Source organism: Pyricularia oryzae, chromosome 2 (assembly GCF_000002495.2).
Source record: "Pyricularia oryzae 70-15 chromosome 2, whole genome shotgun sequence".
Lineage (NCBI taxonomy): Eukaryota > Fungi > Ascomycota > Sordariomycetes > Magnaporthales > Pyriculariaceae > Pyricularia > Pyricularia oryzae.
In genome coordinates, this window is record NC_017850.1 from 6,967,193 (window position 1) to 6,991,622 (window position 24,430).

The following is a 24,430-nucleotide window of genomic DNA, read 5'->3' on the forward strand; positions in this document are numbered from 1 at the left end:
GGCTCTTGTCTTTTTTTTTTGGGCTCACGCAGATTCAGATGGGAAAGTTGGAAAACGCTCTTTGTCCGCAACGAAAAAAGGCACATACAAGTTCCACGTTTGACCAGAAAAAGCATGTATTTTTGTCACATATACAGCCAATACAAAGAAGAGTTTGGTGAAATAACCACAGCTGCGTCTATGCCCGCCCTCCCTACTCTTTCCATTCTAACCTGACAAAAAGGGGGGAGGCCTTCCCAATTTCCGTCCCGGCAAACCCCCCTTCCCAGCTGCACCTTTTGTGCGCGTCTTCTCTCTCAAGAACCTAAACTTCGCAAACGCAACCGCCAGAAAAAAAAGAAAATCGAGCCCAACATCTACTTCCTGTACCACATCCTGGTGATCTTGGTGTTGCGCATCTTGCGCTGGAGCTGGAAGATGCCGTACATGAGGGCCTCGGAGGTCGGGGGGCAACCGGGGACGTAGACGTCGACGGGGACGATCCTGTCGCAGCCGCGGACGACGCTGTAGCTGTAGTGGTAGTAGCCGCCGCCGTTGGCGCAGCTGCCCATGCTGATGACCCAGCGGGGCTCAGGCATCTGGTCGTAGACCTGGCGGAGGGCGGGGGCCATCTTGTTGGTCAGGGTGCCGGCGACAATCATGACGTCCGACTGACGAGGGGAGGCACGGAAAATGATTCCCAGACGATCCTGGTCGTATCGCGGGGTCGAGAGGTGCATCATCTCGACGGCGCAGCAGGCCAGACCGAAGGTCATGGGCCAGAGGGAGGATTGGCGGCCCCAGTTGGCTATGATGTCGAGGGTGGTGCTGTTTTTGGGGGGTGGGGATAAGGTTAGTTTGCTGATGAGTTACGTTACGCTGGTAGATTGATGAGGCCCGGGGGTAAGAGAGCTCTAGATTCGGGGAACCCGGGAGTAATTGATCGAGATAGAGCCGATAGAGCAAGACCAGGCCATATATATGATCAAGGTCCATCAACCACGTACAGAGCATATTGAACCACACCCTTGGTACCCTCCTGGCTAGGCAGTGGCACCTCTTTTCGCTCGGGCCTGGCGAGGCCGGTCGACGACTGAGCGGCAGGGACGGCGGCGGGTGACCTTGACGACGACGAGAGCGCGGCGACTGATCGGTACGGAATGAGAGACGCGGTCGGTTTTACTGCTTTGGGTCAAAAGGATTTTCCAGGGTCAGCCATGCGGCCCTCGAAACGTAGTCAATTGATCAAGACGCCGCCCGTTGAGTAGACCGGTCGCAATCATAAGACGTCGGAAAACGTACACCTCATGGCCATCGAGGCCGTGGTCCGCAATGAGCTAGCCATTTCGATTGGGTTTGTGCGAATTGAATTGCTCGGAGCGTTTTCCAAGCGGTAGAGTGGAGATTGGTCTGAATGAACTGATGCTGGCTGGGGAGAGGGCTCGGTGCAGTTGGTTTCGGCGGTCGGTCGTCGGGTAGGGTGTTGGTTCGTTTCGATGTCGCGCCCCTCGCGGCACTTCTTTTCTTTGAGATGGCAGTGCTTGTCACTCGACGGCGACGACGTTTGGATATCCGAGAGCCTTTTTGCCTCCACGCTAATTACAAATGAATGATTGGTTGAGGCTGGTTTAAGTGGGTCAACAAGCTTGCTGTGGTTCCGGCAAGCTTGGGAATTCGGGCTGGAGTTCCCCACAATTCTTTGCCAATCAAAGTCGATTTCTTGCTTTCGATGATGCGGCAACCCGTTCAATGAAAGAGCATCGCCTCTCTGTTGAACCTTTTGACCATTTTTGTTCATCCCAATCCCAATCGACAACAACCTGCCACTGACAAAGATACGGTAGGTACCGATGCTATCAAAATGACTTTGGATCGGCATCGATAAATCTCAGTGGAAGATTTCCATATATGGGTCGCGTCCCATTCGATATGCCTCAACAACTCAACTACATTAGCGATACACCCCCTTGATTAGGGATTGAGATCAACCCGACCACGTTGGTAAGGGGGTCGAATGTCTAGGTGCCTAGGCAGGCCTCCATCAATGTACAGAACCAACAGGCTGTAAAGTGCATAAGAGTGAGTTTACAGATCGATCGACCACATCGTTATACATCAACAGCTACACCATGATCGTCCCTGTAGGAACATGACATTATTATCCAACTGCGTCTATCATTAGTGTTTTTACTTTATCATGCGATTATCACAGAATGTGTTTCGATGGCGTTTTTCTGAATGCATTTGATACCTTGATTATACCATTGTCAAGACATCTTGTGTACAAATAACACGCTTGGCTTGGCTATGTGTTTAACCTTGATTTTTCTTCTTTTGCCTTTCTGATGCTGCCTTTTCCGGCCACATTCCAACAAAACCAGCTTAATTTCTTCATTCTTAGTATTACAAAAGCTACCAAAGACCTTTAACTGCCTTTTTTTTCACACCATGAAATTCTTTCCCATTCTTTTCGCCGTCCTTGCCGCCGACTTCGTCGCTGCCAGAGCTGATTGCCCCGGACAAATAGCATGGTGCAAGGCGCAGTGCAATGTCCCCCTATAGAAAGTCAACTCGTGCACAGTTGTGGACAGCGTTGAAATCAACTTCGGATGCAAGTGTACCTAAATTTGTCTCTTTCATCCAGAGATACTTTTTTTTGGCTCAAATCGCCCTGCATTAGGGTCACCAATCCGAACAATAGTGCATGATAAAGGGGTCAAGGCGATGTTCTTGAACGCTCGAACAAACCATTACACCAGAGTCACTTGAAACAGCCAATCTTGTGGGCTCGAACTTCACGACAGAGACAGGCTGAAACCGGAATGCAGGTGATGTGCTGTATTGTATTGTTCAAAGTCGTTACATTGGCTGGTGCGGTGTTGTTAAAAAGGTAGCATATCAAAACATGGCACTGACAGTGGTCTCCGGATGCGAAAGAGAGAAAAAAAGACAACACTTTACGAGACACCATCTCCAAGGAGCATTCCTTGTGGACAGTGACCCCGACTGTAGCAGCAAAGGTAAAAAATATCTTGTTGAAAGAAAAGCACGCAAACATCAGCAACGTTGCTCGTAAATCCTTCAATATCCAACACACAGTTGCCAAAGTCCATTGAAGGTGCCATCCTCTTGGTCATCGTGACAATTTGTGTACGTATAACTTGCGAGATGTTAATTTGTAAAAAAAGAAGAATATCATAAAGCACGACACAAGTCCCACACCCTTTCATTACACTCAGGGGCCCCTTGAACACATGGCATAGCGTAGATATTTTGATACCCATAGCAATTTCATTTCCGTTATTTTTTTTCGTATTTGTAAAAAAACGGGGTATAAAAGGAGAAAATCGAATCCGAATCTGGACCGCGGAGGTAAGAGAGGAGGAGTTTGTTCTCCTGTGTTCAGTCTCATGTCTCATCAACTAAAAATGAAATAAAGTCAAAGGAAAAAGCAAAGCGAAAGTATTGAAGAAAAACATGAGAAAACAAACTCTCCTTCAAAGCCCTCGACCCCCGACTCACGCATACCTCTGACCCCATCGCTTCCTCCACGAAGCGCCATAGATGAAGACGATGGGGAGGAACAGCACAAAAAAGGAGATGAGGGCAACATAAATCATAAAGGCGTTAAAGTAGCCCAGGTTGATGACCCAATTGGAGGCGTCAAAGGTCAGCAGGAAGGCAAAGATGAAGCGGAAGGAGGCGATGCTGACCAGGGCCGGGCCGGCCAGGTGCGGGTAGCACTCGAGCACGTAGACGGACGAGGTGGAGCTGGTGCCGAGGAAGCCGTAGGCGATAAAGGCAAACGAGGCCAGGAAGACGGGCCAGCCGTAGGTCTCGGGGTGCTGGCCGGCGAGGCCAAACAGCAGCGAGCCGATCAGGGCGAGCGTGATGGGCAGGACCAGGTTGATGAGCTGGTTCTCGGGCGTGCGGCGGCCGGTGCGCTTGGCCATGAAGTTGGCCAGGTTGTCGCCGAGCGGGCCCTGCACCAGCGCCACGACGATGGCGCCGATCAGCACCGCCGTCAGCGAGAAGCCGATGCGCTCAAACGGCCAGCTGTACGGCTTGCTGATCAGCACGGGAGTTGCCGTCAGGCCCGCGGCAAAGGTCACCGAGATGACGACCGAGTTGAGCATGGTGACGAAGAAGACTTGGGGGTAGAAAAAGGTCCGCATCGTATCGAGAAACGCGGTAACTCCGGCTTTCCAGTTGATGTCGACGGGGAAGGGGTTGATGTCATCCTTGTAGGATCGGGGCTTGTATTTGATGTGGGAATCGTCGCGGGGGATTCCAGCTGAGGAGAGAGTTTGGATCATCAATGGTCAGTATTTATTTATACCTTTTTTTTGGACACTGCTCAGGGGTGGTTGTATGGAGTCAACAAAAAGAAAAAGAATTAAGACCAAAAAACTCACCCATCTCCGCACGAGTGCGCTCCCAACGCGTCTCGGGCAGGGAGAAAAAGATACCAATGAGGAAAAGACCAGCGGCAGCCGCAGTGATAAAGTAGACGTAATGCCAAGACAGCTCGGTGATGATGGTCGGGGTGGAAAAGCCGATGCCGATGATGATGACTCCCTGGGCGGCGAAGGCAGCCGATATCCACGTGTTGCGTTGGTGCACGTGGACCATGTCCTGGATGATGAAGGGGATCAGAGACTCGACGGTGCCGGCGCCGATGGCCTGGACGCAACGGGCCGCCAGGTGCGACTCGAACGACTTGCTGGCGCCGGCCCACACGGCGCCCGCGATGGCGATGAGGCTGGTGGCGAGCAGGACGGGCCGGCGGCCGCAGGAGATGGCCATGGGCACCAGGAACAGGTTGGACAGGCCGATGATGAGCAGCGGCGCCGACGCCAGCATGTAGATGGCAAAGACGGACGGCCCGCTGCCCAGGTGGTCGAGCAGCTTGAGGGGGTTTTCACCCTGGGGGAACCCGCCCGCGTTGATCAGGTCCCTCAGGCTCCTGCCGGGGTCCGGGAAGAGTCCAGAGTACTCGAGCGCGAACACGGGCAGCACAGCACCGAGGATGATCTCAGCGGACGCGGCCAGGGCGCCAAAGAAGGAGAGGAAGAAGATGGCAACGACCTTGCGCACCATGGGCAGGTTGATGGGATCCCGTGGGTCGTTGGTCGGGGCTGGAACCAAGATCAGCGACCCGTCGCGGTAGATCTGGAACTCGTCCGTGTCAAAGTTGGAATTGTTGGCATTGTTATTGTTGTTGCTGTTGTGGTGGTTGTCTTGTTCTTCATCATCGGCTCTGCAACCCTGGCCAAAGTCAAACACGTCGTCATTGCTACGCGGCGGCCGCGGTGGCGGCGGAGGCGGCGGCGGCGGCGTCGTGTTGGTGGTCAAGTCACTCTCCCGCTTAAAATGGCTTAGGATGGGACCCTTCTCCTCAAGACTGGAAGGACGGTACAGTTGACCAATGTGCTCCTCTGCGTGGGTATCAAAAGCCGTCTCCAACTGGGCGGCAAAGCCTTCCATCCTCCAGCCCAACTCTCTGGTGCTGCTGCTGGGGGAATTACGTTGGGTCCATGCGGCTATGCCCAACTCCTTCTCGCTGCTGCCGTTGCTGAGCGAGCCGCGCTGCGCCCTCGTCGAGTTTACCATCTCCCTGGAGCTGCTGTTGGGGGAGCCACGCTCGCGCTGCACCCACGTCGGGACTGAAGAACTAATAATGTTGCGGCTATACATGGTAACAACTCATATAGCCTCTGTGGGTAGCTCAACTTGGAAAAACGGGGGGGTTGTGCTGCAAAGAAAAATAATTTTAAAAAAAAAACCAAGACAAAAAAAAGATCAACAGAGACTTTGAACCGGCACAGGACGAGACCAGTTGAATATCAAATGGCAGCGAACCCTATCGTTAAGGGGCCCGCCGTCAGGGTATGCCTTGCGCCGCCCAAATCTCTTTGACGCAATGGACGGACCCGATCAAACTGCGGCAGCTCGGAACTCTTTCACCACCGCGTCCGCATGGGGATAGAAAGAGAGTGTGTGCCCTTTTTTTTGCTGTCTGTTGCTGCTGCGACCTGCAGCGGAACAGTATAGGGTTCGTCTCTGCATTCGGTCTAAAACGCTAAACCTCAACTCAAAATGACGCTGCATCTTCTACCAAGAAACCTTTCTTGGGGGGGGAAGATCTTGATGGAGGGAGGAAACGAGAAGATGGGACGAAACTTTGAAGATGCGGAGAAGAAACATTTTGAGATGACGATGCAAGCAAAGCCCAGGTTCTTCAAAATTTGTTACTCCGGATTCTCTTTCTCTTCCACACCTTCATTGATTCAGCCGTCCGTTGCCAAAAAAAGAAGTTGCTACTCGCGAGGTCATGGCGGCTGCAACACTAGTCCCCCTTGGGGCAGCTTTGATGCGCCAAAGCCCTCTTGTGTGAGACATTGTTCGTCCAGAGGAACGCTTGGGTGTGCAGCGTCAAAGCTTTTCTTTTTCCTGTTCCTTTTTTTGACATGCCGCTATACTGCTAGCCAGGTACTAGCGAGTGATCCCGTGTGGGAGAAACACACCCGACAGTTGAAGGTCTGTACTCACGAGAGTGTACGGCTTGAGATGGTACAAGGAAACAAAAAAAAAAAAGAAAAGCCATGTCTGCATCGGAATGCGGCACGGCAAGTCTGCACCGCCGGGTTTATTCCTGTTCGAGAAGAGTGTTCGAGAACAGACAAAAAGCGTCTGCAGGGAACGAGCGTGGAAAAGGAGAGAAAAAAAAAGTCGGTGCGAATCCGATCTATCATGTTTGGGTAAACATCCGAATAATGCCAGGGAAGGAGAGGGGGGGCAGATGACAATAAGAATTGTGGCGGAGATGATAGCTTGTGATAAACAACCAATAAAATTTGAGATAGGAGGTATTTTCCAAAAATGTCAACGGATAAATAATAAAGCAGCAACCAATTAACTCCAAGTCGTCCGATCTAGACTTATTTGCCAATGAAGAAAATCCCAAATTTCTACCCGCTCTCCCGGAGAGACTTTGTTGGGATATACGGATCTTTTTCCCAATCGAGAGCGTCTCTCTAAAAACCTGTTTGAGAAAGAGGGAAGAAAAGACAAAAAGAATAAGAAAAAAAAAGATGTCGTCTCCAGGACAAACATGCCAGCTGATCCTGATTCGTGTCAAAACATTACTCCATACACATAGGTCATCATCCATCATTGCTGCCCTCCGTAGTACGGCGGCACGTAAACGTCAAAGTGGCAGTAGAGCATGTCTGGGTTCCCGAGACCGCCAATGTCCTCCTGCTGCGAGGTCGCCGTCTCGTTCACCCAGGCCCCGCAAAAGGCCGGCGACAGCGGGCTCTGGTGCTGCAACCCCCACAGGCCGGCCTGCTGCTGCAGCGGCGTCGTGGGGTCGTGGTCGTTTCTATGTCGCTGGTGCTGTTGATGCTGCTGCTGATGCTGCTGTTGCTGTTGCTGCTGCATCTGCTGCCTCGGAATCTGATGCGACGCCGCCCCCGCCACCATGTTGGTGTTGATCCCCAGCGGCCGGCGCTGCTGCTGTTCACCACCGTGCGGCTCCGCGACGAGGCGCACGCTCGTCACCGGACTCGAGACCGTGCTCAAGTCGTTGTCATCCGTCTCCATCGGCCCGCTGCCGAATTCCTCCAGCCCCGGCGGCCCGGCTCTCCTGATCAGCGGCGGCACGCTCATCCACGTGTCCGAGCTGACCCGGCTGAGCTGCCCGTCCTCAATCTCCCGCTCGGCGGGCTTTCTCGGGCTCAGCCGCCGCTGCTGCGAGGACTCGTACTGCTGCAGGAGCGCCGGCATGGCCTGCTCAAAGATTGCCCTGGAGATGGCCAGGATCTCCTCGCACTGAAGGTGCGGCGGGACCTGCGCGATGGTCGCCTCGTTCAGGATCGTGGCAGCCTGGTCCGAGGCCAGAAATGCCTGGAACGAGTGCATCTGTGGGGACAGCTCGAGGTCGACGTAGGGTGATGCCGGCGGTGTTTGGCCCGGGAACAGGATCTCGTAAATCGAGTACCACTGTGTTTCGTTTGCCCCCAAACGCTTGTCAGTGTCTGCCAATTCTCTGGTACCTTTCTCATCGTGCTGTCAAAATACCAACTAACCTGCTCGACCTTGGTCTTGTTCCTCTCCGCCCTCCTCTCCAACAGCTCCTGCTGCTCCGGCGTGACGCCCTCCCACGTCTTTTGCACGCAGCTCTGCGTCATGCTGCAGCCCTGCGCCCTGACGTGGGCGAGGCGCGCCTCCTCGTCGGCAAACTCCTCGGCGCACACGTCGCAGTGCGGCGGGATGCGGTGCTTCCTCCGGAGGTGCTGCTTGACCCTCGAGATCTCCTTGAGCTTGTACGTGTGGCAGCCCTGATACCTCAGGGGCTTCCACTTGCAGAACGGGCAGGCCCAGAGCTCCGTCGTCGTCCCGTCGCCGTTGCTCGAGATGCTGTTGCCGCTGGCCCAGGGCCCCGTCGAGCTGCGCCGCTGCCTCGTCCTGCCCGCCGTCATGTTTTCGCCCTCGCCGTTGTCGCCCGAAAAGTCCTCGTAGCTGTCTATCGGGTCCGCCAGGGCACCGGACTGAGTCCTGCTTAGCGATGCTGCCGTTGCTTGGCTGGACCGCGTGTCCCACGTCGGCTGAGAGGCTGTGGTGGGCGAAAGCCACCTGAAATCTTGATAACTGTGGTGAGCCATGATGCTCGGGGAGGGATGTGAATGGGATGTTTTGTAAATACAAAAAAAAAAGAAGAAAGAAAAGGTCGAGAGAACCTCCCGACTCCGTTGGTTGTAGTCCAACCCGCCGTCTAAAAATGTTTATTTGCAACAATGCAAGGTGCCAGCCTTAACTATGTAATGTGAAGCGAGTGACAGACCGGCGAGTAAGATCATTACTTTGGTATCAGAAAAGACATCAAGAGGCTTGACAGCGAAGAGGGGTGATGCAGTAATTATAAGGCACCACCCAGGCCGCCATGGATATAAATATAACAATAGCTTTGCAGAAAAAAAAAGTCCGATGAGAACATATTCCGTGTCGCTAGCCAATGGGAGGGAGCCCAAAGAAACAAAAACAGCATGATTTTGTTTTTTCTCTGGTAGCTTCCCTAGGTGCCTCGGCTCATTGACGTCAAAAAGCCCCATCGCGGATGAAAAGTAATGACAGAATGCCGAGCCAAGCAGACAAGAGAGCTATATTGGGCTTGTAGGCTGTGTGCAGCTAAGCCGGAGACCGCCGTGGATCCGCACTAAGACAGACTCCCAGGGTCTACCGGTCGGTGCCTGGGTTCCTGGATGTCTTGTAGGGCTGACATGAGCAAAGCTCATTGGCCAGGTCCCGACGACCTCCCGGCAAGCACCCACACCGGAATGTGTCTTTGCTTTCTTTTGCTTCTTTCAATCGCATTTCGCAAGCCGGGAAAACATGAAGATGGGTGGGGGGAGCCTATTTTCCCGCTGTTCTCTCTGCATCAAGCAGTCATACATACTTCTGCCAGCTCACCATTTCTTGAAGAGTACTGTGTTTTTTTTTTTTTTTTTTTCGCGTCAAACAAAAAAATGGCGCAGGCCGCAAATGTCGCGCGGTTGGTACGGACGCATCATGCCCCAAACTTCCAGAACAAAATACCAATGTCTGACCGATAAGTAGGCTGTGTCGGTAGCATCGTGACGGAGAGACTATGGCACGTTACTCCGGGGTCTGCCCATACCTACGTTGGGATTTTTTCTCGACGTCAGATAGCCGATGTGGAGCGCCCTTGTGATTGAATTGACCAACCAAGTCGACCTCTCCGTTTTTTTTTCTTTCTAATAGGGCTGCCTCCCGAAATGATGACTGGTGACGATGCAGGCTTCAACCTTTAAACCTCCATGGGTTCTTCTCGAGGGTGGCTGAGCTCGCGACACTATGCTGCTTTGGAATACAGTCGGTGAGGAAAGAGACGATTCAATTAGCAACGATGTAACGGCCCTCGTGGCTTGCACGGTGTGGCCGTTCACGGTATGCCCAATCACGTCGACGCGGGTATGCAGGTCGTATAGGCGAACGCTTCTGGTTGGCAGAGACGTGCTGACAACCGGGACCCCTTCAGCTCTTATTACCCTTTTGTTATCATCGACCAAGAGCTCCACCGCCTTTCCTCCCTGTTGGAAACCTCAATTAAGTCGTAGGGCGTCGCTGGTTAAATCGGCCCGTATGCGTCTTGGCTAACATATGTCAGAGGGCACAACGCCGTACTGCAACGGCTGCCCGTTCATGCCAGCAATTCAAGCTGTCTTTGCGTCTTGTCTTTTCGGGGACGCGGAATCGTATTCTCCGAGTGTTGAAGCTGTTTCCCGATGAAATTCACCCATTGCCAAGCCCTAATTATTGTCCGCCAAGCTGTCAACGTTCGGCCATTTCAGCGACAAGCAATTATCGATAATGAGTAAGCACGGTCAATATCTCACGTCTCGAGACATGAGACCTTACTTGGTTAGCCCCGTGACAAGGCCCCAACGCCGGTGCCTATTTCCAATATCGGGACGGGGTGAGCGGCCGTCCGCATTACGAGTCCATGCTCCCTCATAGCCATCAAACGTGATGTAGGGCGAGATGGATGTTGGGTTCCATATGCAAACATGAGGCTTCCGAATCCAATAGATATGTAGATGAATCACATGTAATAAAGCACCCGTTTACACACCCGCCAACAAGCCAACCAACCATGCATCGCAAAAACAAAACAGCAGGAAAAAAAATGAATTTACAACTTGAAGCTGCCACTCGAAACTGCCTTTGAGGCCTTGGGCTTATTTCCATCAACATCCATGATCTCGCCTTGTCTGTTGATGACCATGACGCCGCCCTTCCGCAGGTCTGACATTGTCTGCTTGCGCTCCTGCGCCTTCTTTCCGACAGGCTTCTTGCCTTCAGAACCGCCACCGGATTTCCGTATCCTCTCCTTCTCTCTCCGGCGGCGCCTGATCTTCTCTTCTCGGCTCATTTCCTGGCGGGCCACAGGGAGACCGCTCTTGGATACGACCTCACCCGTCTCTGCCGTCTCTTTGCCTGCCTTGTAAACCTCCTGAGGAGCCATCATGCTGGCACCGCCGTTGACGCCCTGTGCAGTCGTGGGCTGTGCGTCCTCCATGGCCACCGTCGCGACGTCCGAGACGACAGTGAGCGACGGCGCCGCAGGCTTGGGCTTGTAGTGCCAGCTGCTGAGAGCATCCAGCTTTGCGCTGACCTCTTTCCACATCTGCTCGATCTCCTTCTCCTCCTTGCGAAGCTTCTCGTCCGACTGACTAACATAGGTGTCTGGGTTGGCGTTCTTGACATATTCTTCCTCGTAGATTTCCGCCAAACCCTGCTTCGCCTTGGTATCATCGACCTCGGCAAGTCCCCGGCGGGTGTTGGCAGGAAGATCAGATCCTGGTAGTCGCCGTATTACCTCGTCGAATTCTTGGGCGATAATGCGACGCTTGATCATCTCCTCGATGCTCTCGCTAACCTCCTCCGTGATGACAGGGATAGGCTTGCCAACATGCTCAAACTCGAGATCCTCTTCCAGCAATGAGTTGACAGGTCGTTCGGGAGCCGCTGCTTCACCGGCCAGGGTCCATTCCTTAGGCTTAACCAGGGCAGCCTCCAGCTTCCGAATCTCCTCTGTGATCTTTGCTTGGCGCCTTTCGTGGGCCGATTTGCGGGCCTTGGGATCACCAGCCTCTACTTCGGATAACTCGTCTTCTGAGCCAGAACCCTCCGACATGTCATCAAAGAGATCTCGCTTCACGCCCTCCATGGCCGCCTCCACATCATACTCTCTTGGCTGTTTTGGCCTATAGTCCTTGTTGCGTCGGTTATCTCCCTTCTTGGCCTTCTTGGCTGGTGGTGCAAAGAAGTCTTTGTAGAAAATGTCGTCCGCCGTCAACTCATTATCGTTGCCAGTGTTGACGTTCTCACCAAACTCGTCGTCACTTGCGCCTTCCGGTGCATCCAGGTCCATGTCACCGAATGTTGGGCCTTGTTCGTCGTCGTCATCATCGTCATTTTCCAAGTCCGATGGGGGCTCTTCCTCTCTATGGCTTTTCCTTGACTTTGAAGAGGGCTTCTCTTTTTTATCAGCCTTGGATTTCGGCTTTTGCGCCATAGGGTCCGCGTGCCAGTCGAGATCCTCCTCATCGCTAACAACGTCGGTATTTGGGTCTGCCCTGGCATCTTGGTCTTCGAACCATTGGGTTTGCTTGTTGAAGTTTTCGAGAGAAAAGAAGCCATCGTTGAGACCGTGAGGGTCTTCGACGTACTCTTCTTCCGGGCCGTCTTCCTCATAGTCCTCCTCCTCCTCGTAGTCGTCCTCATCGCCCATGTCTTCCATGTCCCCATCCGTAACATTTTGTTCAGAATCCGAGCCCTGAATGCCATTCTCTAGCTCAGACTCATCCTCAGATACTCCAGACACCTCGTCATCGTCACTGCCAGAGGCAGAGCCCGATGCGTCGGATTCTTCTTCCGAGTCGTCTGAGCCAACCTCAAAACCATCCTCGCCAAACTCCACAACTTTCGCGCCTGAAGCCTTCTCGTCGGAACCGTCCTGAACCTCGCCTGACTCCTCAAGCTCTTGCAAGACGGCATGTGACTCGGACAGCGCCGACGAGATAATCCTCTTGGTCTGCTGCCAGACCTGGCCCGTCTCGAAACCGTCAATGTGCAGCTTGCGAATCTTTAGCACGTCTGAACGGTCCATCTCGGCGCGCTTCCGTTTCCTGTTGGCATCGCGAAGGCGCTGGTCCTGCTCGTCGCAGACCTGGCCGGCGAAAGCGTCCAAAGTATCCTTGGCCAGATCCAGGGAGTTTTTGGGGGTCGACTGGTCAGGCCGAAGGAATTTGTGTCGGCGGGCGGCCTCGAGGGCGGCGAGGAAGCCCTGCCTCGCGGCGAGCTCGGATGATGTCGACGCCGGCGCCATTCCGGGGGCGTAGGTGAGGGTGTGCGAGGTCGATGTCATTGAGGAGCTGGTACTACCAGCCCCTGCCATGATATAGTTTAGTTGACGGGGAGAAGGAATCTGTGTTGTTTGAGCTATGTTTAGAATGGTGTTTGATCAATTGCGGCTTGTTTCCGGGCAAACAGCAAGTGCGCGGCCGCTGGCCATGGAAAAAAAGTTCACAGGCCTGAAGCTACCCCACTCAAATTTTTTTGGCCAGTCCATTCTGCTGCAGCACCTTTATCGATAAGAATCCTTATCGTAATTTTGGATAGCAGCGCTAAGGATCTTCGAGCAAGTCGATCGATTTCTCACGGTCGCGAAATATACAGTCGCTCAATAGCTACCTGTTTGCCATTCTTCATAATCAATCACTCTTTGAGAATGGACATTTATCAACCATAGCACAAAATATTTTCTGGTCTGGCTTGGGAACCCTGGAATCAAATATTTGCTTCAGTCTAGAAAACATTGGTGTCTCGACGACCGCGTTCAAGTTTTACTCTCTTTTTCATTGGCTCTGCCTGGTCGAGTTACACTGGAAAATAATGTTTGCAAAAGCCTGAATGGGTAAATCGAGGACGGCATAGCAGAGCACACAGCCACCTGCAAAAACATGGACTTCAATTGCCGTCCGAGAGGAATCAAGGCATCATTGTGCATGCTGCATGACAGATTGTCGCGGGGCATTTATTGCAAATCATCGAACATGTGTGACGATCAACCATTCGATACGACACATAGGCAAGCCAAGTTATCCGAGTGATTTCCCATTCTTAACTTTTTTTTGTGACCCCCGCGCGTGGCCATGCATGACCTTTGACGACAACGATGCAAGGGATGGACAACAGCCGAGCAGCGTGGGTTGACATGCCGGCTGCAACCGAAAAGACTGATACACAATTACCACGCAACACGGTAGATAAAATTGGTAGATCTAGACCATAGATCTAGTCCAGCTGCACCGACAAGCGCCACTTTGACAAGTACCTGACCTCGGAGTAGAACCTCCTCTTAGATCTAGTCTAGTTCCAGACCTAGTTGAGTAGCTTCTTTACGGAGTATTTTATCTCCGCGACAAGTGGACCTTGATCATCATGGCTTCCTGAGCCGGTTGTTTGTGAACAATGATGCGCCGCCATTTCGTTTTGCATCGGTTGAGTTTGTGAACCTCCGCGGGGGTTGTACAGAGTACGATGACGGACGTTGATAACCTCAAGGATGGAACGAGTAGCACACGGTGCCGTACAGTGTGATGATTATATAGATCGGACTCTCAGAGGTGCTTTTTCAAGCCAGAAAACACAAAAAAACAAAATTCTGGATGGCCAATTCAGGACATTGGTCACGCGATGCACCACTGCCACGTCGCAAGGATTTCATGAAACCTGGACAAGTCCGAGAAGGGATCCAATGCCAAACTGCAGGGACGACAGGTGTGCAAGGGCGCCTCACTTACTCGAGGAAACCTTATATCGAGTTTCTGGGAGCATTAATAGTCACGTATCCCGTCGATCCGAATATTCTGTACTACGAAACCAACCAGCATCCAACGGCAAAGCGCAAGAATAAGAGCTTAACCCAGAGCGGGAAATGCCTTGCACGCCACAACCAGCAGACTTTTTTTTTGCCCTATTACGAAGTACCTACAGTAGTACATTCATGAATTTGTGTTGACAAGTATAAAATAGTAAAGGTTATTACTTGGTATCTCCTGGAAGAGAGACCACGGGTTGCTGTTTGTGTTTTCGATTGGTCGGTCGGTTCGGCTTGCCGTATCCACAGAATCTGGATGCACTTCATGTGGTAAATGGGGCACCGGGGGGCTTGGGGGGGCTATGATGGGTATCGCTGCAACCAACTGGGACTCTTTTGGACGCCGGGGAGAATCTCTTCCAATACCCGTTAGATGTGTTTTGCTGGCGCCATCTAGACCCTGTATTTTCGCGGAGATGGTAAAGAAATTGGGATTAGTGAGAGGCGGGGGGAACGTTCTTTTTCATGTCCCTTTGATCAACCGAAAGTCCAAAGGTCCCATCTGATATCAACCAGAATTACCAAGCAGACAAACTAATCCACCTCCGTGGGCCATCATAGAGACAGGCTTTCCAGGGATTGGCCAGTCATGATCTAGTCCGGTGAAGTGGTGCAGCGTCCTGCATGCCCGCCATGCACGCAGACGTCGGATACCACCACAGGCCAGTGGCTAAAAGGACCTCCCTGTAAGAAAACTATGGTGGCAAATAGCAGAGATTTTTTTCCAAAGAAAGAAAAAAGAAATAAATAAAACCTCTACTGTGACAATTGACAGCTTGAAAGACACATTTGGAAAGAACACATTACGGAGAAAGTGCTGTCACCGTCCTGGTATAAGGGACGACATGATGAGACGTCGAATCAAAGAGCAAACTACTATGTCCCGCTGTAGGAAAAGGCCAAGGCGTGGAGGCTGAGATGGGCTGAGAAATGGATGGTTGTATTCGTACCGTAGGTACCTAGGACGTAATTAATGGGTCGGATGAGGTACGGATACAGCAAGTAGGTACTTTAGTGTGCATGGCATGCATCAATGCACTACTGTTGTATTCCGCTGTCAGGGATGCTGATAAGAAAGCGCCCACATGGGAGCGCGGCCCTTTTCCTGTTTACCCAGCAAAGCCAGCCAGTTGAACCCAAAGTCGAGAAGGTTCATGATCCTTGGTGGAGCGGGTTAAAAGGCAAACGGACACTTATTATATCGAGTCGACTTGGCACAATCGGGTCTCCTTCGGGGTTTGCGTCTACGTGGAAGAACTAACAATACTATAAGATCAAAACTTTGTTCGGATTCCCGCACCCGAGAAGTCCGTAGGTTCGTGGGTGTCTTTGTCCTTCAACCAGCAGAGGAGGCCTCAACACTGTTTCCCTTGCCAAAGACATTGGATCATCTTCTTGTCCTCCACTTCAACTTATTTGTGGTCGATGCGCTGCCATGATTCAATTCTACCAGTAACAGAATCAACGCCAAGTCATACAATACTACGCAGTGCCACAAAGCGACCCAACAATCCAGGGCAGCAAACTTCAAAGTGATTCATTCATGTTTTGCGCTGCTCGGTTTTACAACAGACAGACACGGAAGCTAAACGTTTCCTAAGCCTTATCGGATCGCACTACCTCGGGTAGACCGCCAATCTATATCTTTCCGACTGGTCTTTTTCTAACTTATCTACAATCTAACCTACCACTTAAAGCATCCAAGGTAATTAGCTGCCCGCATACTCCGTATCGCAATCGAATTGGGTTTTCCCCTTGGCTGGTGTTCTAATCTCTTTTTACCCTTTTTTAGGCTTGTTTTTTTTATTTTGTCTCAAGAGACAGACAGGGTCCTTCTTTTGGCACTCAGACAACCACTCCCCTCATTTAAGAACCCAGCAAGCCCAACCCGTTGCCGAGAGAAGTCAAGCGCCTAACCAGTGGAGGACTGGGCACCTCAAGCCACGCCGTTTCTTGTTCCCAGTCAAATCGCTTAAAAAGTTTCGTCATTGCGCCTCCCACGTTGTCAGGCCGCACCTTGGCTTTTGGGTGGAAGATCCCCGCACCATCACCTATAGAAGTAAGGAAAGAGAGAAAAAAAAAAAAACCCTTAAATAAACAAAAGTCGAAACGCGCCGGCTTTGCGAAATCAGCTCGCGCACAAGCAATTGGCGCAGCTGTGCTCATCAATTGAGCAATCATGAAGTACGGCGAGTTGTTCGAGACCGAGTCTGTACCAGAATGGAGCCTTCGTGAGTCAAGACCCCGTAAAAATCGATCTAGCCGTGAGGCCCAAAGAAACGGAAAGGGCTGCAGTCCCCCCCGGTGTTGTGAATGCGCGATGCCAAAACAAACCGCGATTATCTGGTTATGAAGTCATACTGACGAGAAGCCCTTACCTTTTTTCTGCCTGCACCCCCCCTCGACGACAGATAACATCGACTACAACAGCCTCAAACATTTTGTAAAAGCCCGTACGACCAAGGGCCAGGCAACAGCGATCGCCATACCGGGTCACCAGGACGCCGCCCTCAGGAAATTTGAGGATGAGTTCTACACCGAGCTGTGCCACCAGCATGCGCGCGTTGGTCTTTTCGTGACTAGCAAAGCAGATGAGCTCTCGCGCCGGTTACGTACGTTTGGAACATTACCTGCCGCATACTGGCCGACACATGTGATTGTGATTGGGGATTACTTTGGTTGTTACTGGTGGGCGCTTTTGCTGACTGACTTGGATGACCGGCTCGCCGGGGTTGCGCATGTCCACAGAGCACCTCTCCGATTGTATACACGACACTCTGCTAAGATGCGCGCAGAGGCAAATTTCACCCAGGCGACAGCGGAGGCTTGCAAGATACGCACAGCAGGCATCCCAATGTGGTGAAGAGATCCATGACCTGGAGCGATTCGTCAACGCCCAGGTTGTCGCCTTTCGCAAGATTCTCAAAAAGTATAAGGTAAGTTTGATTATTTGTTTTACCATCATCTGTTTGCGTAAGGTGCCAGGCAAGAGGCCGCGCGGTCGTGAGAAGACGGGCAACGGGGAGATGCGACGATCCGGGTTGTCCGGCAGTATATTCTGTAGCCGGTGTTGGCTTGGGGAGGCTTGTCCAGTCCTATGTGGCTTGCCTACGAATCCGGCGCTGGCACCAGCAAGTAACCTTTGCTCTAACGTGAACCTAATATGTTGGTTGGTCTGCATCTAGAAATGGACTGGTTCGCAAACCCTAGGACCCCGATTCAGGGATTCCATCCTTTCGGACCCAAAAAGCTTCACGAACCGCGATTTTCATCAGTTACAGGTCCAATACGACGACCTTTCCTCCGAACTATTAGCCGTGACACCCCAGACTCCTTTGAGGCCCGACTCTCCGCCATCGGTTGACGAAGCGCCGACTCCGGCCAGACCATCCAGCGTCCAGTTTCAAGAAGAGTCTCTGGACCACCACCGAAAACCGCGGGAGGAGCCCGTAGTTAGCTATTGGAACGAGTACGACAACGGCAGCGAGGCTGGGGAGGACGAAGGATACACAATATACGTCGACCCGGACGAGGAAACATATCTTCATATTCCAGGTCTCTCGAGCATATTGCACGTTCTCTCAATGCCTGTAGAAAAGGCAAAGTCGATGTTGAGCCTCAAGGTCGTCAATGGCGAGCGACAGCCACTTCTCCCGAACCACATGGGAAACGTGGCCGCTCTCCAGCCAGACGCCTGCCATGCGGGCCAAACATCATACGGCACTCACGGCCGCTCCGATACTGCCAACGGGCGCGACTTCTCACCCATGAACACCCACGCCATGTCGGACGGATACAGCGCCGAGGACGAGCAGAACCTGGACCAAATCAGCGACGACGAGTTTCCTCGAGGCTACGATGCTCGGTTCGCCGCGCTGCCGTCGATCAACGAGCAGCGCATCGCCAGGTACCGGGATCGTGTTCTCTTTTGGGGTTCCGTGGCGGCCAACGTCGCGGCTGTGGTCCTCCTCGGGGTCGCGAGCCTGCTCATCATGACAGGCAAGCACCGGCTGAGAGTCGAGGTCGACGCGGGCGTCATCGTCGGCGTCATGGCCAGCCTGGCGGCCGCATGTGCAGCGCTGGGCATGACGCTTGCGAGGAACCAGGACACCATCAGCTGGATTAACTGTCTGGTCGTCTATCTCACTTTTACTGTCATTTGCATCCTGAACGGGATGCTGCTCGTACTCGTTATGGGCAACACGGTGATGGTGTAAATGAATCGTGGAGAGGAGGAGCTAAACGAATTCGAGTCGAGCGATAATGAAGCGCGAAAGAGAACCACCACGGGGTGTCTTGTAATTATTCCAAGATTACGCAGCGGGAGCCTTTGACAAGCGGAACCACAGGATGGCGGATGGAGAACCATACTCATTGGTTGAGTACAGCGCCGAGGAGGAACGATGTGGCACGGCTATACATGTCTGTGTGGCTAATATCGCTGGTCTCGGAATGGTATGATGAAGATGAGCAAAGGCCGTGCGGTCATGGGTGTCTTGATACCTCGGGAGTGTGGGGGTACAGGTATAAGCCCAGCGATTCAGGGGCTTGATTGCGTCACCCCAGCGACATGGCCAAGATGGGCGTTAAGAGAATGGCGGTTATTTTTATACTTACAGAGCCAACTGGTGTGTGTGTGTGTCACTAGTAGATAGTCACAGCTAAATATATACCCTTTCCTTTTTTTTTTATACATATACATAATGACTGCATCAGGCAGTTGGATACTTGTTTCTTCCCAGTCTGAATTTGGATTTCCATTTCCCAACGTTCAAACCACAGCGACGATCTGCCTGCCCCAAATGAATTGACGGAAGGTAAATTTTTGCTGTATGAATGGGGAACCAGCCGTTGCAGATTTACATTTAGCCGCCGATAAATGAAATCGGGACCACTCTGTCATGCTGTACCGGGGAGGAACTACGGCCCAACCTCATCCTGGGCCATGTGTGCGAAAAGTTCGGTACTGATAAATTGGCGGATGGTAACTGCCCGTTTGTTTGCTATATGAACGGATTCAGGGAGCACCATTTCGGTGTTCCATAAACTTGAAACTCGCACGCTCGCTCTCTGGATACTAACAGCACCTATCTCGAATTCAACGCCATGCTCTTCTCAACACTGGCTCTATTTGCGGCTTCGCTGCTGGGATCGGCGCTGGCAAAGCCGGAGCAGATCCGGGGAGTTGTGAGTTGTCTTGTCGATCTCCAACTTTGATGCATAGCCTGGTTACTTGTCAGCAAAACCTAACGACGACTTGCAGCGAGACCCAATCTACCACCTCTATCTGCAGGCCCATCCGACCAATGGTAAGATCCCTGGCATGCTACTTTATTTTCTCTCTGTCTTTTTTGCCCTTATTTGCTATTGCTTTGCTAGTCTAACTGCTCCTCAAAAAGCATCACTCGCCGTCCTGGGACCAGAGGCCACGAGCGAGCGTTTCGACATACCGACCACGATCAGGTCGGTCAACACGACCATGTATCTGAACGTGGGAACGGAAAGCACCTCTTACAAGTCGCTGACGTTTGGGACCACGGCGTCGACCGACTCTTGGGGCCTGGAGGGCGATACTATCATGACCAAACCTGGTAGTGCGTTGGGGAGAAGTGAGTTGCAATCTGTCTCGTTTTCCTTCTTTTCGCGGGCAGTCTCGTGGCGCTCTGCCCGGTTCACTAATAGGATTGCTAATCTTTGCCATGCAGACTTGAACTTTGTCGTGTGCCGACTTGAAGGCAGCTTCTGGCGGCTCTGGTTGCAAACAGGCAGTGACATGCCGAGTGGGAACAGCTGCAGCAACTACCAGACTATTCACCTGCCGTGTCTTTGTTGATTTTTTTTAATTGGCATTTCTGGAGCCATCTGAGAAGTGGCAAATAGAATGCCTGCCAAGTACATATGGCTACTCAGCACAATAGCGCCTCAGGCAAACGACTGTGCCGCCTTGATCCTCTTCTTTGCCTCGTCCCTCGTCTGCTTGACTATGTCGCCCGCCGGCCCGCTTTTCCGGACCAGCCCTACTCCGGATCCGCTGTTTAGTTGTTGACCGTACGTTAGCGGGACTGTGTCAATCCCAAACAAGATAACCAATTCAGGGGTTTGCCTCGAAGGTGTACTCACGACCAGACAACGCCGCGAGAGGAATTGTCGCCTGACTCCTTGGCTTGATTGAACCTCTTCTTGTTCTCCTCAAGAGATACTCCGACCCGGTGATCCCGATAAGAGTCGGTGACGATGGCGCGGCCATCATAGAATGGGGGCCATAGGCTGTCGGTGCCACGCAGCTGGTCGTGAAATACAGATCTACAGTTTTGCTTTTTAGCAAGAGCAAGATGACAACGTCCTTTTGGGACTTCACGCTACTCTCCGTGGTCTGCTTAACTTACTTGTTTGTGTTGAGACCACCATCTCGCGTCTCTAATACCATCTTTCTCTGCCAATCGGCGGTCTTGGCCTCATCAGCAACGAGGAACTAGAATAGCATCTGGGTCAGTATACTTTCCCCCCTTGTCCACAAACAAAGGTTTACCGCTTCTCAACTTACCCTGGTCCCCATGACTGCGCCTTCAGCCCCTGAAAGGTGTTGACCAAAAGTTAGCAAAACCAGCAAAAGGCCGTCCAGCAACGGCCGTCCAGCAAACAAAACATAGCCCAGCCTAATCCGCAAACTCACCAAGAGCCAGAGCAGCAGCAACCCCCCTACCATCCGCAATGCCCCCCGCCGCAACCACAGCCACCTCCTTGCCTGGAAACTCGTCATCCACCATATCCCTGACCTCGGGCACCAGACCCACGATCCCGCTGCCCACAGCAAACTGGTGCCCACCGGCGTCGACGCCCTGCGCAACCACGACGTCGACGCCGGCGGCCACGGCCCTCCGCGCGTCCGCCACGGTGCCGACCTGCGCAAACACCCTGACCTCGTAGCCGGCCGCGGCGGCAGCGTCACGAGCCGCGCGCACCAGCTTTTCGTAGCCGGCGTCGGGCTCGGGCGCAAACAGCCACACGGCTGCGGGGCGGTGCTTGGCTACCAGGTCCGCGAGGCCGCGGCCGCCAAAGTGCTTGTCCACAATCCCGTGGCAGCAGATGAAGCCGATGCCGACGGGGAGCGGATCGCTGGAGGTCTGGAGGCCTAGGACTTGGCGGACGGTGCTGAGCTCGGCGTCGAGCTCGGCCAGCTGGGTCGAGCCGGGCGTCACGTCGTAGCCGCCGGGGACCATGCCTTTATTTCGACGAAGCGCGCATCTGGGTTAGAAGGTTGTGCTCTTTTCATTGGCAAACATTGCCGTTGGAAATTAGTCTTCTATTATAAAGGCCGTCACTCACCAAGCCCACCGGCCTTGGTTACTTGAGCGGCGAGGGTGCCCGTCGCTATGCCGAGCATAGGGGCGCTGATGATCACGGGCGCCTCAGTGTGTGGGAACCATTTCTTCAGCAGGGTGGTGGTCGCCATAGTTGCAATGAGTGCTGTTTTCTGCAGACTGGTGTAAACTGGTTTGCGGGTCGTGAGAATATGGTGATGGTGGGATGGGAATTTAGCGCGGTGCAGCCGGCAAACTGACTTGAGCATAAGAAAATACTGCAGGCTACCAAATGGGAAGGTATGATTGAGGTCTTAGAAATTGGAGGGTTTTGGGTTTGTTCTAGTCTGTCTTTTCTACTAAAAATCGTCTTAGGATAATCACAAACGCGATGACTTTTGTCAATTGTTGACAATTTGTAAGCCGGAGGGAGGTGGGCTGCTGACTGCATCTTCTATTCTAGAATAGTTCCAGAGCCGGGCATGTGTTTGATCTCGTCCGAGCCACAAGTATAACATGTTTGTTTGGTTCACGTATTCGTCTAGGAATTGGTGTAATTGCCTCAGTTGATGCATTATCCGGAGAAGCTCGAAACTCCATCATGTTTCTCCTCGGATTATACCTAGACTAAACAACTTTCCAACATTTCCGATGCCCAGCTCCGAGCGCCGAGGTCCCGGCCGAAAGGATGCGAGGCCGCCTGCTCGGTAAATGTTGGTGGGCGGGGGCGGGGCTTTAGTCCGGGACCGGAACCTGCCAAGCAAACAAACCGAGCCGGCGAACGGAGCAGATGGACGAGAGACAAAGATCGACTTGGTGTCCCAGAGACTTGCCTGTTTAGGACGTTTGGGCCATGGGGAATTTTGTTTTGGAAGCGAGGTTTGCCGACATGCGTGCCAAGTTGAGTCGCTCTCTTGTTGTACAAGAACCAAACTTTGGACGTTGCACGAACAAAGAAAAACTCAAAAGGAAAGAAAGACGCGACTGCACATTGTCTAAGCGAGCACTCTTTAAAGCAGGGGCCTCCAAGCACATGCAGTATGCCTCTCATCAATCCTGATGATACAAGGCTATAATGAGGATTAATCCAAAATTACTACCACCTACTACTGTAAGCTGACTCCGTCTCCGTTCCTGATACACAAGGGAAAAGCAAGCAACAGCACCAGCACCAGCACCAGCAACAAATTCACATCAAAAACCAACCAACACCAAAAGCACCCCCGAAATAAAGCCTATTACGTTGATGCAATACGACGGTCCATCGTCTTCCACCAAGCTACCATTTGGATACACGCCCCCTTCCCCTTCCTTTCGGCCCCACTCCAAAGGGGAACATGACGTTACCTCGACGGTCCGGAATCCCGTGCTCTCTACGACGCTGTGGGTGGTGGCGTTCGGCGCGTCGAAGCGAGATGCGGGATGGGGGGCTAGTTTACTTGTTCTGAGTGGGTTAGTCGAATGCGGGGGGGGGGGGGGGGAGATGAATTCGTCGGGGTGGTGATCTTTTTCATGTGGGTTGCAGCGCATTTCTGTTCTCTGCAGCAAGATGCAAGAGGCTTTTCTTGTGGTTGCAAGCCCCCCTTGAAAAAGCCATGACACACACTTTTTTTTTTACTTGTTTCCCGCATCGAGGTGGTATCCGTAGCCAGCGGAACTTGGACAGGCTTGTCTCTACCTTGACTAGCGTACAGGTCCAGAAGAAATGGGGGTTTCTGGACTGCCGTTGGGGTCTATGATAAAAACATGCTTTCCATGGTTGCTTCCAAGTACTAACAGAGCAGCTTGCGGAGTATACCCAACCCAAGAAAAATATGTTATTGATCCGAAAAGAAAACCACACATCTTGGCAAGTCAATGACACCTCCCAATCTTGACGTGTGATTTTGTGAATTCAGGTACCACGCACGTATTTGAGATTGATCAAAGGGGCAAGTAAGGCGTGGTCAGAGGCCAGCATCAAAGTCCTCTGCATTCCATGGTTTTACTCTGCAAGAAAACAAGAATAAGAAAACCCAAAGCACCAGAGTCCCACAGCAATCTCTGCTAAAAAAGGCAGAAAATACACGCATATGGAATTTGTAGGAAAAATCGCCGATCCTCAATGCCCAACTCCGCAAAGCTGACGATCCCCCAGACCCCCCCATGGGGTTTGCACGAGGCTAAAACCACAAACTCGCCTCCGTCGTGTGAAATTTAAGCAACTGCATGAAAGCCCGAACGGTGCATTTTCTGCAATCGCTCGCCCTCATTTCTTTTCTCGAAACAAAATTCCCCGGGCGAGCTCGCTAACAAAGTCCCCTTTTTCCTCACGTGTCCAGCACAGCACGCGTCTAATAAAATCCCTGCCCTCCCACACATCATGCCTCTTGGATCCCCCCTACTTTGCCGAGGTCGCTTATCAAGCTTAGAGTTTCCTATGCTGGGGACGGCATATAGTGTTGTGTTGTCCGAAGTGTATTATTGTATGCCCCACGTATTTTCTTTTTTTTTTCTTTTTCTTTTTACAGAATCGTCAAAGCAGGTGATGGCATCTTATAACAAAAAAATGAAACATATCGCTCACCTACTCCAAGGGTCGTCCCTAGTATTTCCTGCTCAAAACCCACAAGTACCGTATTATCGAGGCTACGGCGAGACAAAAGCAATATCCAAAGAACCACAGCCACGGTAGCATTCGTAA

The 24,430-nt window shown here is 52.3% G+C and overlaps 8 protein-coding genes across 8 annotated transcripts; 3 read left to right on the forward strand and 5 right to left on the reverse strand.

Annotated features, from left to right (window-relative positions):
• Nucleotides 1-98: 98 nt before the first annotated feature.
• MGG_12387 (uncharacterized protein) lies at nucleotides 99-1,612 on the reverse strand. Its single transcript, XM_003715427.1, has 3 exons — nucleotides 1,282-1,612; nucleotides 987-1,161; nucleotides 99-807 (listed from the first exon to the last, which is right to left on the reverse strand). The coding sequence occupies exons 1-3, from the start codon at nucleotides 1,322-1,324 to the stop codon at nucleotides 357-359; spliced, it is 669 nt and encodes a 222-aa protein (XP_003715475.1). The 5' UTR covers nucleotides 1,325-1,612; the 3' UTR covers nucleotides 99-356.
• Nucleotides 1,613-2,968: 1,356 nt separating this feature from the next.
• On the reverse strand, nucleotides 2,969-5,676 carry MGG_12388 (uncharacterized protein; the record flags this gene model as incomplete). Its single annotated transcript, XM_003715428.1, has 2 exons — nucleotides 2,969-4,273; nucleotides 4,395-5,676. 2 exons carry the CDS (start codon nucleotides 5,674-5,676, stop codon nucleotides 3,498-3,500), a joined length of 2,058 nt encoding a protein of 685 aa, XP_003715476.1. The 3' UTR covers nucleotides 2,969-3,497.
• A 1,476-nt stretch (nucleotides 5,677-7,152) lies between these two features.
• MGG_07257 (uncharacterized protein) lies at nucleotides 7,153-8,645 on the reverse strand (the record flags this gene model as incomplete). The annotated part of the gene is made up of 2 exons (XM_003715429.1): nucleotides 7,153-7,983; nucleotides 8,070-8,645. 2 exons carry the CDS (start codon nucleotides 8,643-8,645, stop codon nucleotides 7,153-7,155), a joined length of 1,407 nt encoding a protein of 468 aa, XP_003715477.1.
• A 1,551-nt stretch (nucleotides 8,646-10,196) lies between these two features.
• Nucleotides 10,197-13,143, reverse strand: MGG_07258 (U3 small nucleolar ribonucleoprotein mpp10). The gene has a single exon (XM_003715430.1). It carries the CDS (start codon nucleotides 12,959-12,961, stop codon nucleotides 10,694-10,696), a length of 2,268 nt encoding a protein of 755 aa, XP_003715478.1. The 5' UTR covers nucleotides 12,962-13,143; the 3' UTR covers nucleotides 10,197-10,693.
• Nucleotides 13,144-15,079: 1,936 nt separating this feature from the next.
• On the forward strand, nucleotides 15,080-15,363 carry MGG_15889 (uncharacterized protein; the record flags this gene model as incomplete). Its single annotated transcript, XM_003715431.1, has 2 exons — nucleotides 15,080-15,132; nucleotides 15,222-15,363. 2 exons carry the CDS (start codon nucleotides 15,080-15,082, stop codon nucleotides 15,361-15,363), a joined length of 195 nt encoding a protein of 64 aa, XP_003715479.1.
• A 250-nt stretch (nucleotides 15,364-15,613) lies between these two features.
• On the forward strand, nucleotides 15,614-19,177 carry MGG_07259 (uncharacterized protein). Its single transcript, XM_003715432.1, has 5 exons — nucleotides 15,614-16,151; nucleotides 16,239-16,677; nucleotides 16,858-17,058; nucleotides 17,195-17,382; nucleotides 17,632-19,177. The coding sequence occupies exons 2-5, from the start codon at nucleotides 16,626-16,628 to the stop codon at nucleotides 18,661-18,663; spliced, it is 1,473 nt and encodes a 490-aa protein (XP_003715480.1). The 5' UTR covers nucleotides 15,614-16,151; nucleotides 16,239-16,625; the 3' UTR covers nucleotides 18,664-19,177.
• A 78-nt stretch (nucleotides 19,178-19,255) lies between these two features.
• On the reverse strand, nucleotides 19,256-22,203 carry MGG_07261 (2-nitropropane dioxygenase). Its single transcript, XM_003715433.1, has 6 exons — nucleotides 21,773-22,203; nucleotides 21,120-21,668; nucleotides 20,991-21,019; nucleotides 20,833-20,918; nucleotides 20,567-20,749; nucleotides 19,256-20,477 (listed from the first exon to the last, which is right to left on the reverse strand). The coding sequence occupies exons 1-6, from the start codon at nucleotides 22,014-22,016 to the stop codon at nucleotides 20,369-20,371; spliced, it is 1,200 nt and encodes a 399-aa protein (XP_003715481.1). The 5' UTR covers nucleotides 22,017-22,203; the 3' UTR covers nucleotides 19,256-20,368.
• MGG_15084 (uncharacterized protein) lies at nucleotides 19,553-20,394 on the forward strand (the record flags this gene model as incomplete). The annotated part of the gene is made up of 4 exons (XM_003715434.1): nucleotides 19,553-19,633; nucleotides 19,710-19,755; nucleotides 19,846-20,055; nucleotides 20,152-20,394. The coding sequence occupies 4 exons, from the start codon at nucleotides 19,553-19,555 to the stop codon at nucleotides 20,277-20,279; spliced, it is 465 nt and encodes a 154-aa protein (XP_003715482.1). The 3' UTR covers nucleotides 20,280-20,394.
• Nucleotides 22,204-24,430: the final 2,227 nt, after the last annotated feature.